This window comes from Amblyraja radiata, chromosome 34 (assembly GCF_010909765.2).
Source record: "Amblyraja radiata isolate CabotCenter1 chromosome 34, sAmbRad1.1.pri, whole genome shotgun sequence".
Lineage (NCBI taxonomy): Eukaryota > Metazoa > Chordata > Chondrichthyes > Rajiformes > Rajidae > Amblyraja > Amblyraja radiata.
The window spans coordinates 25,759,901-25,775,034 of NC_045989.1; the positions used below are offsets into that span (position 1 = coordinate 25,759,901).

The 15,134-nt window shown below is 40.0% G+C and overlaps 1 protein-coding gene across 3 annotated transcripts in view; it reads left to right on the top strand.

The window, feature by feature from the left end:
• The window catches only part of efl1 (elongation factor like GTPase 1), a 237,538-nt gene that overhangs the window by 17,278 nt on the left and 205,126 nt on the right, over positions 1–15,134 (top strand). For all 3 annotated transcript variants that reach the window (XM_033050217.1, XM_033050218.1, XM_033050219.1), the window contains exons 8-9: positions 10,627–10,750; positions 12,907–12,986. In XM_033050217.1, coding sequence (XP_032906108.1) covers positions 10,627–10,750; positions 12,907–12,986 — 204 coding nt within the window. The remainder of the gene's footprint in view (positions 1–10,626; positions 10,751–12,906; positions 12,987–15,134) is intronic.

Consider the following 15,134-nt stretch of genomic DNA (forward strand, 5'->3'; position numbering starts at 1 on the left):
AAACATAAGACTCAGCTCAAGGGAAATCTTAATTGAGAGCCCATCAGTGTTTCTCCAAACCGACGCAAGCGGGTTAGGATGGGGAGCCACAAACACAGCCAGGAGCTGTGGAGGCAGATGGAATGAGCAAGAGTCAACTATACTCCAACAATATGGAATCAATTACCTAGAATTGTTGGGGGCACAATATGGACTCAAGTCTCTCTGTAACAACATGCAACATGTGCATGTTCAAATTCAGATTGATAACACTACTGCGGTAGCATATATCAATCACATGGGTGGTGTAAAATCTGTATCCTGTGACAGATTATCTAACCTCATTTGGCACTGGTGCATCGAGAGGGATATTTGGGTCACGGCAGTATATCTACCAGGAAGATATAACACGGTGGCAGATGCAAGGTCACGAATGTTTAATGACAACATAGAATGGATGTTGAATCGTACGGTATTCAATGAAATAACTATACGATTTGGCACTCCAGATTTGGATCTGTTTGCATCTAGATTAAACCATCAATTACCCAGATATGTGTCCTGGGAGCCAGACCCAGGAGCAGAGTCAGTGGATGCCTTTTCCCTAAACTGGGGAGGAATGTATATTTATGCATTCCCACCATTCTGCCTCATAAATCGATGCTTGACTAAAATCAAGCAAGACAAAGCCACAGGCATTTTAGTAGTACCAGATTGGCCTACACAAGCCTGGTTCCCAAAAATACTGGGGATCATAGTCCAGCCATTAATGGTTGTACCTAAGAGGAGAGATCTCCTAGTAAACCCAGTTTCAGGGAGCAGCCATCCACTTTCTGACCGGATTGATTTGTTGGTTTGCAGATTTTGAGGAGGCCATTTCAAGACATTGGATTATCCGAACGAACTGTGGATGTCATCACAAAGGCATGGAGGGACAGTACCAAAAAACAGTACGCCACTCATATTAAGAAGTGGGAAGCAATTGTGTGTGGTAACACATTTACACCACTACCTGAGAGCCACGGAAACCTCAGAGGCTCAGAACAATCGGTCCTCATCAGCCACAAGAAACCACACCGAAAGGTGTCGACACAAACTATCTCCAGATGGTTAAAGGAGGTAATGGTGGTAGCAGGAATAAATACTCATATCTTTAAATCTCACTCCACCAGGGCTGCATCTACGTCGGCAGCAAGAACGATGGACGTGCCCCTTGATGACATCCTAGCAGCTGCAGGATGGGTGAACGAAAGAACGTTCCAGCGGTTTTATAATAAACCCATAATCGGACCAGGGGTATTTGCTCGTGCCATCTTAAGTTCTGTTACCTAGCTTTCCCACAGGTTTGGAGGGGAAGCAAATAAAACATTTATTTTTTCCTTTATTTTAAAGCATCAGTGTCGTTACTAACTACGTTATGTCTGAATGCTTTAACAATAATCTCATCCATGGTCAATCCATTCAGTGAGTGACGCCTGGATTCGTAGCCGGCGTAAAATCACAGAGCTTTGAAATCTTCACGTAGTCACTCACGTGACTCCGAAGTAAAATAGTAAGATTAAACGATAACTTACCAGTTTGAAGTTTGATCTTGATTTTATGAGGAGTTACGATGAGCGATTACGTGCCCACCGCTCCCACCCTCATATTATCAAGATCACATGGATGTTCTAGTTTTTTTCACAATCTTACTATTCTCAGGTCTTCTTAGTTATCTGTGATTTAACACCGCTGCTTTGAAGATTGACGCGCACGCAGACGGACGGCCCTTGTTCACGTAATCGCTCATCGTAACTCCTCATAAAATCAAGATCAAACTTCAAACTGGTAAGTTCTCGTTTAATCTTACTATTTCATGGATGATTGTGGAGAATCAGCTGAAGATCCATCTGGATGTGTTCATGGTAAAGTGTGTGTAGCATCTGGTGTGATTAGCTTTACAAATCAACTTTAGTCAATTATGTCAATTAACTGTATCATTCTCTTACATCAGTGTTTAGTGATGTATGGGTGCATGCACATTAAATTTTCAATAAAATCACTTTTCTAAAATTAAAAGCTTGCTTGCCGAGCAAAGTCCATGTAGTGCTAATGGTCATTGTTTCATGAGGGAGGGGATTGAATGAGTTTTCTAGGGGGTGGGGGTTGCCGCCAATGAACCTAGCATAGTAGTTGTCACATTAGAATAGCATATGTCACCCCGCCTCTTGCTTATCGCTCTTGTTGTTAAGTCCATGCTTATTACTTCAAAACCCATTGCAAATGTTTGAACACGTATTTCAAGCTGCGGTTCTGACCTGTTGCATTGTTTTATGTTGAAGTTGTGTGCTGCATGGGCCCCTAGTCTTGATCTTTTATGGCAAGTGGTATATCTAAACCAAACCACGATCCTTAAGGGCCTGTCCCACTTAGGTGATTTTTCTGGCGACTGCCGACAACTGTCATAGTCGTAGCAGGCCACCGAAAAACCGGAGACTGGACCCCCCTACGACAATGTCTACGACAAGCTATGACATCCTGCCACCTAATCGACGTCAAGCTGCAGCAAGCCACCGACAACCGGCGACCCAATTGTCGCAACAGGACATCCACCTACGACCACACGTACGACAAACACGACGACACCTACGATAACCTACGTCCACCCGCGACAAGCTACAACCCTGTCTCGACCCGAAACGTCGCCCATTCCTTCTCTCCAGGGATGCTTCCTCACCCGCTGAGTTACTCCAGCATTTTGTGTCTACCCACGACTAACTAACAGCATCATGTCCTGAATAGTATGCTGTATTGAAAAAAACATTTTTTCCTGTTTTGACTGAGTTAGTTGGTGGTTGTCAGAAGCTGTAGATGTGATTGGGATTATCAGTCTTGCCAAGTCCAAAATTCCTGTCCGCTGCTATTTTGTGGGGGGAAGTGGCACAGCGGTCGGTGGGCTGGAGTTCTGCGTACAGCCCAAAGGTGGAGTCATAGACTCATAGGTTGCATTGTATTTAGTTGTCTGCAATGAAGACTGCTTGCAATGAGTTATTCTACATTGATTCCAAATGCAGAATCTGGGTGCTATGGCTTCACCGCTGCTTTTCCCATCGAGGCAGCTTCATAGATCCTGAAAATACTGTATTGTCATTCTTCTTTAAACAAAGCTTTCAGTCATTAATATCAGGTTGTTGTAGCTGATTCTGAACACCAAAGGGTTTAGTGTTTTAATGGTACTGAATATAACTCCTCACCAAAGAATAAATATCAAACTCTGTAGGAGAATACAAAGAGATGTCGGAACCAACACACAGATAGTTTCAAGGTGGCGACTTGTTTATTTCAGATTAATAGATGAAAGTAACTTGCTTATGATCAATGGCATTTGTTTAGGTTTGTTTTTCCGAATGCTTCAATTCATTAACTATCAGTGTGTACCCTTTTTCATACACTTGTGTGTTCATTGTCTGACTACAATTATATGTAGGCTTATCGATTTTTACTAATTAATTCTGCATCTGAATGTTTACAGTAATTCTGACGTACTTTGTTTTGACTTGGTGATGGTGATTGGCTGCTAAAGCCATCTTCAGCCATACAGCACCTGTCATTTTGCATTTATGATCATAAAAGCAGTATTGCAACAGCTGTCGTAAACCGTAAGGCACTGTTCTGTGATGTATAGTGCTCTATTGAGAGTTGCTGTTGAATTTTGTGGCCCCAAGTAGCTCCCCTTTGTTGTCAATATTAGATAGGGAATTGCACCCTCTGCAAAGAGGTCACAGTAAAACATGGCTGGGGGGGGAGAAAGCTGAAATCTTCTGGCAGTGCACCAGATATGCCAAGGTGTATTGAACTGTCGGCAGCAGCATCCATAAAGTTTCATTTTGGTAACTGTCGTTAGATTTTTTGTAACGTTTGTAAAAATGGTCTTTGCATTTTTGTACATTGCTGAAAGAGAGTTGAAATTCCTCTTTCATATCGTGTCCAGAAGTGTGTGTGAAGAACATTCAGTTTCTAAGTGATGGTTCAGTAAGTGCTATAAAACTTTTGGGTTGATTTTCCACCAGAACACAACAAGCCATTCAAAAGTGTCAGAGGAAAGACAAGACACGATTACAATCGATCCATTTACAGTGTGTAGATACTTGATAAGGGAATAACGTTTAGTGCAAGACAAAGCCAGCAAAGTCCGATCAAGGATAGTCCAAGGGTCACCAACGAGGTAGCACTCCAGGCCAGGAGTGAATCTGAGTCTCTGGTGCTATGAGCCAGTGCCCGCCTCGCTGTCTGACTGTGCTGTCACCAGAACAAATTAACTGATGAATATTTCTTTGTTGTTGGAGTTGGAGTAACTTCTGTGCTTTGTGGGGGACCTGAGGACATGAAAGGTACGATTATAGCTGCACCTTTATTCACGTGAGGGTTGGTTGTAGGATGCGGTAGTGATTTCTAATTTAGTTTTAGTTTAGTTTAGAGATACGGCGTGAAAACAGGTCCTTCGGCCACCGAGTCCGCACCGACCAGCGACCCCTGCACATTAACACTATCCTACACACACTAGGAACAGTTTACACATACACCAAGTCAATTAACCTACATACCTGTATGAATAATGAATAAGTTTATTGGCCAAGTATTCACATACAAGGAATTTGCCTTGGTGCTCCGCCCACAAGTGACAACATGACATACAGTGACAGTTAAGAATGATACATAAAACATTAAACATTTTGGTACATCTTTGGAGTGTGGGAGGAAATCAAAGATCTTGGAGAAAACCCACGCGGTCATGGGGAGAACGTACAAACTCCGTACAAACAGCACCTTGTGGTCGGGATTGAACCCGGGACTCTGCCGCTGCAAGCGCTGTAAGGCAGCAACTCTACCGCTGTGCCACAGTGTCCGCCCTTTGTTGTACTGCATGCTTGCTATTAATATGTAAGTGTATATTGATTGCAGTATCAGTATTTTGAAAGGTACCTTGTTAAGGTGCAGAATATCACCTTGAATCAGTGTATGAATGATATGATTTCTGCATGGTGGTGGTTCAAACCACTAAGTTACAATATTTCAAAGAATTACTCCTGGCTTAGGCTCACAGAAGACATCATTTCCGTGGAATCTAATCTTTTTTATTCTACATTGACCAGATTTTTGTATTCAAAGCTTTCTTTGTTTCCTTTGAAAGTTGGTCAGATCTCTTATGTTTTTGTTGCTGTACTGCCAGCTCTAGCATACAAAAAAATGTGACCTTACTCCTATATTAAAGATATAAATTGTTACTAAATGTACTAGAGTTAAAGTACATGCCTGCATTAGTGTCTGATATTTGGATAGACCACTGTTACTCCAACAGTTCCTTTGTTTCCTAGACAGTACCGCTTATTTTGTTGCCAGAGGCACATGAAATGGAAATAGGGCACAGGATGAATTAACTGAAGCCTTGTAGTTGTGGACGGTAGCCAGTTGATGGTGCTGTGGAGTGGTTTGTTTCACTACCTTCTTCCCTATGGCTGTCCTGGGCAAAGATCTTAGATCTTTGGTCCTGGGCAGTGTTACAATAATTCAGAACAATTCAGCCCCAGACATTTGGCTGTGAAGCTTTTGTAGACCCTGTATATAATGGGGGGGGGGGGGGGGGGGTGACGAGAGCAGTAGGTTACACTTTCACCTAATATTGACTTGTTAGATTTTTTTTTAATCCTTGTTTTTCATTTGGTTCTGAATACAATGCTGATAATGTCAAGGCAGCTCTGCTTGTTCAGTAGCACAGTGGGAGCTTCAGAACGGGAGGATGTGGCCTTGAGTAAGTAATCCACACATACCAAGCCCCCGGGCTGTTAAAGCCCACACTCCCACATCAGCAACCCAGATGAATTGTGTTTGACTTTAGTTGATAGCAGTGTGCAAGCCTTGATAGCAACATGCAAGCCAAAACTGGAATGTGGATAGAAAATGAGTGAAGTAATTCTGACAGAGAACACAAGTGAATTTTTGAAACTATATAGTTTTGGAGAAAAAGTACTTTTGTGCAGAAAATGGCTTTGGCACAAGAAGGTTGTATGGAATCTTCTGCCTACAAAGCAGTGGAACCAAACAATGCCTAACACTTATTCTATTAAAGAAAAGTTAAAGGTGTATATTATCTCCAATATTTCCAACCTTTGATGGAAACACTGAACGTTGCTGGATTTTCGGACCAGAGATGTTGTCAGTGTTCCATGACTTTATTCTAGGACAACACGTGGCCATAGACTGCTGCACTGAGCAGCCCGATCTTCACTGTGTCTCACACAATCATCACCACACACGGATTCACGGTGATTCACGCCTCCTGCTTGATTTCCAAACACAACCGTACCACCAGCATTTTAGCATTGACTCTGTCCTTTGATGCAGGAAGTCCTGGAGAGGGTTTGATAATAACACTTTCTGTCATAATTCCTGATCAGCTGCTTTGAAGCACAGAGTAAAATGGTGAAAATATGAGCTGAAGAGGTAGAGAATGTGCAAATCCAAAGTGAAAGGAGTTCCAACAATGCTTAAGCTGTGAAAGATGTTTGGAAGCATTCAGCTTAGAGATACGATGCTTAGTGAGAAACTTGCTGCTTATAGTTTGTGTAGTTGGTCTGGTTGCCATGTTACAGGAAAGATCTGATCAAGCTCAATAGAATGCAGCAAAGATTGACAACGATGTTGTCTGACTGGTAGGCTTGAGTAATAAGGAGAAATTGGATAGGCTGGGACCTCTTTCCCAGGAGTGACAGAGACTGAAGGGTGACCTTTATAGGATGGGGTTTATAAAATTATGAGGGGCATAGGTCTATCTTCTAGGTCTAATTGTAAGCACTAATTTAGCCACCCTCCAGTCTCCCAGTGTCTCACCTGTGTCTTTCTTCCACATGTAACCTTTTTTTGTTTTCTCAGATTGAAAATAAGATGATGAGTTTAGTACACTTTTATAGTATAATTGTGTTTTGTTGTTTTAGTAATTTGGTTTCCAGAACTATTACAAATTACTCAAAAGGATACAAAATGCTGGAATAATTCAGCAGGTCAGGCAGCATCTCTGGAGAACATGGACAGGTGATGTTTGGGGTTGGGACCCTTCTTCAGACCCAGACCTGAAACGTCACCTATCCATGCTCTCCAGAGGTGCCGCCTGACCCGCTGAGTTACTCCAGCACTTTGTGTCCTTTTGTGTAAACCAGTATCTGCTGTTCCTTGTTTCTACAATTTACCTAAAGATTATTTACAGACCTGTATTTGCTACGAAAGTACCAAATTTTCCAAATTAGTTCATTGTTTTCAATACTAGGAATCACCTGGAGTGCAAAGAAAGGCTAGCATCACTCATAGAGCTGCTAAATCCTACAACCATCATCTCCAGGAGTCATTACTACCATTAATCAATGTCAATCCAAGTGTATTGTGGCTTATTATTTTTATAAGTATTGTGGGTTATTAAAAACAACTATAACATAAAAATTGTGTATATAGATAAAAGATTGTGGATAACAACCAAGGTAGCCTGATTTATAACTTTGGAAAAATAAATAGTTAGAATCAGAGAAGACTTTAATTCCTAGAGAATACTTAAGTCTGAGTATATTGTGTAATAAATGTATAATTTCATTTATTCAGTCACCACAAATCAATATCTTCACTATTCTGTGGGACAGAGAGGAGCTCCAGTAATCTGTTCTAGTGAATGATTTATTTTCCCCTGTTGACCTCCAGCTAAATATGATCAAAACAAAAAAAGTGTAAAATGTTTCACAGCCACATGCTTAACTTGAAAAAATGTGCAGGAAGGAACTGCAGATGCTGGTTTACACCAAATATAGACACAAAATGCTGGAGTAACTCAGCAGGTTAGGCAGCATCTCTGGAGGAAAAGAATGCGTGATGTTTCGGGTTGTGAGCCTTCTTCAGATTGACTGTTTTTGTTCAAGTTAACTGAAGAATAGCTAAAGAATAAAATACAAATGATTACTCGGGTGAATTAATTATGGGTATGGACAGTTTGCTTTGAATCTGACAAAAATAGAGATTATTTCTTTAAAATTGAGAAAACTGGAAGTAGTGCAGGTACATACTAACACAGGGTCCTGGTGTATAAATCAATAAAATTATGAACTTGTACAGAAATTGTTGCATTGCCAAATAACTTTTTTTAAAATGGTGTGAGCTGGAATATTGACACCGAATTATATTTGCTTGTAGCAACATGGCGTTGTAAAGATATGTCCATCTTAGAAGAAGAATAGCATTGATTAACCAGAATAATAGATGGTCTCCACGGGTTAAAGGGGATGAGCAATTTGATTAAAAAGTTTCAAGAATTTAATGGAATTGAGAGAGAGGAAATATTTCTGCAGGCTAAGGATGGCATTGTGTTTCAATAAGAACTGGCCTTTCAGGCGTGAGATGAGGAAACATTTCTGAAGGCAATAGAACTTTGGAATTGTTTTCTGTAAATAGCTATTAATGCCGATTCATTGGATTAATTTAAAGTTGAGTTTGATGATTTTTATATTAGGGCAGATGTAGGTTGTGGTTTGAACATTATTATGCCTTAGCTTTCCACAATACAAGTAAAAGTAATTAATTCACAATCTGGGCACTTTAGTCAGAGTCTGGTGAATCTGTGGAATTCTTCGCCACAGAAGGCTATGGAGGCCAAGTCATTGGATATATTTAAGGCAGAGATAGATTGATTATTGATTAGTACAGGTATCAGAGGTTATGGGGAGAAGGCAGGAGAATGGGGTTAGGATGGAAGGATAGATCCGCCATGATTGAATGGTGGAGTAGACTTGATGGGCCGAATGGCCTAATTCTACTCCGATCACTTATGAACTTCGAAAACCCTGTGGGGGAAACTAACTTCTAGCTAATCTGAAATTCTCTAGCCTTGAATCCCCTTTCCTCATTGTCTCGATTGTTTTTATAGCATAATCTTCTATAACGAGATATCTTAGGAATGCAAGTACCTGTTTGAGATGCCGTTGTAGGACCATCATTTTTTAGAACACATTCTCTGCAAGTCATACTTATTCTTGTTTGGTATTTGAGGGTGTGAGATACCTTCCATAATATTTTAAACTTTCCAGATGCTAGAATGAAATATAATTAAAGTAAAGTGTTTCTTAGGTTTCACAATATTTGATTAATTGAAATTTGGGGCTGACTTCTTCTCTGATGAGAATCAGAGATGTCCATCTCAGATGACACCTCTATTGAGGTATGCGCTCATTTTTAGAATCACTAAAGAAGGACTATCTCACCCCCTGACCTGTGTTGGCTTCACTATTCTGTGCTTATATTGTGGCTTTTTAAGTGATGGTGTGGAATCTGAAATGTATTGTCGACCCTGGAGCATTTGACTTCATATATCTAGAGCTGTGGCTACATTACTCTTCCCACTGCAAGGGTCTGCTTGTGTTACAGGCTGGGCGTACAGCCAGAACCTGGCAGCTGGTTCCGAGCAAATGTTTGTGTTGCTGGCCTCAGATTTCCCATCCTGATTGATGGGGAAATTCCCTGCGGAGTGGAATTAACTGCTATTGTGAATACAGAATGTCGGTTGCTGGCTGGCTGGCAAACTCTTTCCCAGACTACCCTGAGCAAAGTGTGACTGGTCATTGACACTGAGGGAGAAGCCATTCTCAACATCTTTGTAGCTTTGCAGTTGACATCGGTCTCACCTGCTTTTCTTAAAACCTGGTCCGTTTCAATGGTGTGCGCTATATTACGTTAAATGTTTTTAACATGGAATGGTTTAAAATAGCAAATCTAATGGCTTTCAAGTTGGCTTCATGGTTACTATTGAGCAACGTGATCAAACATTTTGATTTATTTTCCATTTTGAACAAGAAACACTGTTTTTAGGAAGAGCACGATACTTCATTTTCCTGATCAATATCATCCTTCCAATCAACATCCTTGTAATAGGTTATCCAATCGTTTTCACATTACAATTTGATCTTGATTTGTGGAAATTATGTGCGGCATTTTTTATATTGTAATAAGTATAAATAAATCATTAAACCTGCTGCGTTTTACTAACATTTAATGTTTTTACAACCTGAATACTTCATTTGATTTTGATGTTTTGAGGTAATGAAGGTAGAAGTTAGAATTCTTTCCTTCTTCATGTTACTTTTCCTCTTTTTCTTTTTTTCTCTCTGCATTTTTCATTTCTTCCAGTCTGTCAATGTATTTCCATCTATTTTTTGCAAAACCCTGGAATAAATAATAATATTCTCAAAAAATGGCACCAAGTGCTGGAGTATAACTCAGCGGGTCAGGTAGCATCTCTGGAGAACGTGGACAGGTGATGTTTTGGGTCAGGATCCATCTGCTTATTAAAACCCCCACCCACCTTTGTTCATTTATTACCTGCCACACTTTGCTCTGCCTCCCTCTCCTATCCCTCCCAAACCCACAATCAGTCTGCAGAAAGGTCCCGACCCGAAACGTCACCTACCCTTGTTCGCCCGATATGCTGTCTGACCACAGAGTTACTCCAGCACTTTGTGTCCGTTTGTGTAAACTGGCATCTGCAGTTCCTTGTTTTTCATATTTGTTTTCTGTGTGAATCGATTACATGTACCAGAGCTGATGGATCCATTTAAACGAGAAAATCTCTTTTGATTGCAGAATTGGGCAGTTTGTCAAAATGTACAGTGAGAAAATGGGTATAAACTCTGAAGTGTTGCGGAAGACTCTTTGGGGTGACTACTATCTGAACACAAAATCGAAGAAGATAATGAAAGGAGCGCAGGTACGTTGCCTGATGTAAAGACAATGCCGTATGTTTAACACTGTACAGTATTATACCTAGACAGAGGCTGGCCATGCTGTCTTGAACATTACCTGCTGGCACTGCAAAAAGGTAACATTAACTCCTAAATAGGATTGGTTAAGTCACTCTCTTGGTGGTAGAGATGGTAATGCCAAGTTTGTTGCAGGTATTGTTAGCCATAAACTGCTGCTAGTAGGAGACACACTGCAGTTGGGCACTGGGTTGGAGTGAAGAAGGGTCTTGACCCGAAATGTTACCTATCCATGTTGTCCAGAGCTGCTGCATCACCTGCTGAGTTACTCCAGCACTTTGTGTCCTTTTGTGTATTAATTACTCTCTGCGGTTCTTTGTTTCATGGTTTTCTGATAAATCAGTTGACATGGGAACTCCTGTAATAAAACCAGAATGTGCTGGAAACCACCAGCAAATTAAACACAGATTAAGCATCTTAGTCTGATTTTAACTGCCCCTAAATGGCCAATATAATTTGGTTTCATCCCATTCCCTTTGTTCCTCCTAACTTGTTCTACCTAAACATATTTTCTCTCCTCAGTTCCGATGAAGGTCCCGACCTGAAACGTTATCCACTTGACTTACCGAACCTTTTCAGTATTTTCTGTTGTTATTTCAGATTTCTAGCATCTGTATATATTTTTTTGATTTTCATAAAATGAAAGCTCCAGTCAGTCACTCAGGCTCCCAGTTTACATCCTTACATTCACTCGCAACCATCATCACTTTATTACCGGAAGAAGGGTCTCAACCCAAAACATCACCCATTCCTTCTCTCCAGAAATGCTACCTGTCCCGCTGAGTTACTCCAGCATCTTGTGTCACTTTTTACCTGTGTGTTGGTTTTCTGTGACTGTGTTCATAGGTATAGAAGATAGACACAAAATTCTGGAGTAACTCAGCGGGACAGGCAGCATCTCTGCAGAGATGGAATGGGTGACGTTTCGGATCGAGACCCTTCTTCAGAAAGCCTGACCTATAGGTATCCCTACACAATAACAAGACTTCCTTTCATATTATTATATAAATATATTTAGTGTAAGTGCAAATGTTCGTTCCTGCGATTGGCAGACTAATTTTCTTCGTCTCTCCATCTTTAGCAATTGTTCTTATCAGTCGTATTGCTTCCTACTACTGCAGAGGTGGGGAAACCATATCAAGACATTTTTACAACATAATCGACTTATGTCCATCTGTATATGCGTAACCCGCTGGTCATAACCCACTGGGCATAACCCACTGGGCATTACACACTGGGCATAACCCACTGGGCATTACATACTGGGCATAACCCACTGGGCATTACACACTGGGCATTACACACTCGTTACACGGGCGGCCTGTGGAAGCTTTGAGATTGTTGCTGGTTCCATTAGAGATCAAACATTCCAAATTCCAAAGTTAGTTTTTTTTGTTTCAGCCTGGTTAAATTGCCAATTTAGTGTTAAGTTATTTTATTTCATGTCATGTGTTAAATTTGTTAGGACATTACTTTCTCACCAGTGGAAGATATTTGCAATACTATCTGTCTGTGTTGGTTTGCAGACATACAACATATTTCCACGCTTATTCTGCAGGTTAAAAATGAAATATGAAATATTAAAATCTACTTGACTGTTAATACTTCAATTAAAGTCTGACATTCTTTGTCATAGTGGGATGTGTTCCATTTGGTGTTCTGTTTTATGTTTTGTCCAAGTTTGCTCTGTTTGTAGGTTTAAAGCAGGTTTAATATCTTTATAAAGTGTGTGACTTCGTTTAGAGCTGAACCATTTGAGACAAATACAGTTTTCAAAACCCTTTAGAATTATGGGGAAGAGCTGTGTTAATCTCCAGAATGTCATGATAAAAATGAGTCAAGCAGAGTTTGGGGATTGTCCTGAATTTGGTGGGAGATTGGCGCTACAGAAAAACAGCGACTGCTATGTTAGCCCAGGGTTTCCATTCAATTCTGAGGTGACCACTCATGAACATTCTGGGGATGTTTTGCTGGAACAGTGGTATAAAAGATAACATGGCCTTCTTGTAAAAAATATCTCTTGTTTTGATAACTTTTGGAGCAGCTTAGTTTCTTCTCAATTATCTTTCAAATCATTGAGATTTTTTTTTCTTTGTTGTCACAGTCGAAAGGAAAAAAGCCTCTCTTTGTGCAATTAGTGTTGGAAAACATCTGGAGCCTGTATGAGGCTGTAGTTGTCCAAAGGTAAGCAATAACTCTTTCACCGTCATGTGGTTTTCATGAACATGAAAGTTAATATCTGTAAATGCCTTAAAACCACATGTAGAAGTCTTCCATTTTGTAGATTGTGATGCTAGATGCAAGGAGAGAGACTTGTTTTATACCACAATCCATTTGAATGCTCCAAAGACATACAGGTTTGTAGGTTAACTGGTTTGGTATAATTGTAAATTGTCCCTAATGTGTGTCGGATAGTGTTAGTGTATGGGGATCGCTGGTCGGCACAGACTCGTTGGGTCATAGGGCCTGTTTTTCTGCTATATAAACTAAACAAATTATTCCCTGATATTTTGCACACTAGACACAGGCCAAACCTCGGCAGCACAGGAAAGGTGCCCTAAATGCCCACATGTAGTGGCACTGTTTTAGGAAACTAATTTCAACACAGAGTCAGGTAAAATTGTGTTTTTCAGCAGTTGTTAATAATTGACTGAATATCATCATGGGTATAAAATACCAGCAGCCTTGTTGTACAGACAATCAGCCACAATGTGAAATCACAGTTACTTGCGGCAGAGGTTTGAACCTCAGCTGAAGTGCGACAGTCCTGTGCGACTGCAGTATTATCCCCATAATTGCCATCTTTTATGGCACATGCTCTCAGAAGCCAAAACCACATGGACTGTTTTCTAATTAGAGTCTGTCGTTTTATGCATTGACTGTCACCACATTTTTATTATGAAGTTCAACCACTTCCACATTCGGCATTAATCAGATTCTTGTTGCTATCGGGCGTGCTTTACTTCATCCATTATTGTAGTATTAATAATGTATGTTTCATTAAAGTTATACTTTTTGAATTTTAAATCTTCAGACACTGCATAAGAGAATGTACACTGCAGCAACAGTGTGACAGGATGTTAAACAGAGCGAGTTAAAGCGAGCACTCATTTCATATATGTCCAGAATTATCTCACATAGTGTGGACTTTGCTCACATGCTACTTCTAATACACATAGCAAATTAATCACTCAATGGAGATAATTTTATTTTTCCTATTTTTTGTCTGAACGCTAAGCAAATTGCTTTGGTTTTAGTGGGAGGAGTATATGTTCAGATTTGTAGCTTGAAGCAGGTATCTTGTGGGCAACTTATGACTTGTACCCTGACAAGCTATTCATTATCATACCTCAGCTTATGTACATGGCAAGTTCAAAGGAATGGTGTGCATACAAGTATGCAGAAACCAAATAACTTTGTTGATATATTAAAAAGACAGGTTGAATCAGATTAATGTTTCAATTTGGAGCCTGCCGGTGGTTTCATGACATTTTGCAGAAGGGTGAAGAAGATGTATTTTGCGGTGCCATTTTTTTATTTCTGCACATGAAGCATTGATACTAAAAATAATTTAAACAAATCTCTACTATTATTGATGCTGGTTAAGAATAATGGTCGAATCTGGCAGTAGAATTTTTTGTGACTTGTTCTCATAAGAGTGAACTGTTCTGCATCAATGACAACTATGCAAATGTAGACTGGCAACAAATCCTTAGTGAAAACCAAAGCTGATTGTTAATACTGCACAGCAAAAACAGCATTAAATACCATAAGGCTGAGGATTTTTAATTATTTGGATTTTCATGTAATAGTATTATTACATGATTGCATTATTGTAATAGTAAATACATTCTAACATTTTGCAATATAGGTCATTATTACTTCCACTGACTGCATAATGGCCATGTAATATCAATGATCAGTTCAGTCAGTTTAGTTTATTGTCACGTGTACAGAGGTACAGTGCAAAGCTTTTTGTTGCGTGCTAACCAGTCAGCAGAAAGACAATACATGATTACAATCAAGCAATTTACAGTGTATAGATACATGATAGGGAAATAACGTTTAGCGCAAGGTAAAGCCAACAAAGTCCGATCAAGCTTAGTCCGAGGGTCAGATATAGTGTAGTGTTACAAATGGTTTAGTTTCATGTAGGGTCTAGAATCTAAACCTGGGATTACTGATGAAGTAAGTATGATGAAATCAGACAGATATATCATGATATGCTGTGAGTATGTTACTCCAATCACATAAAACCAATGAGATCATGGATATAGATTTAGAATTCCCTTTTCTCATTGCACGAGACTTGTTCTTCCCACTCCCCAACTT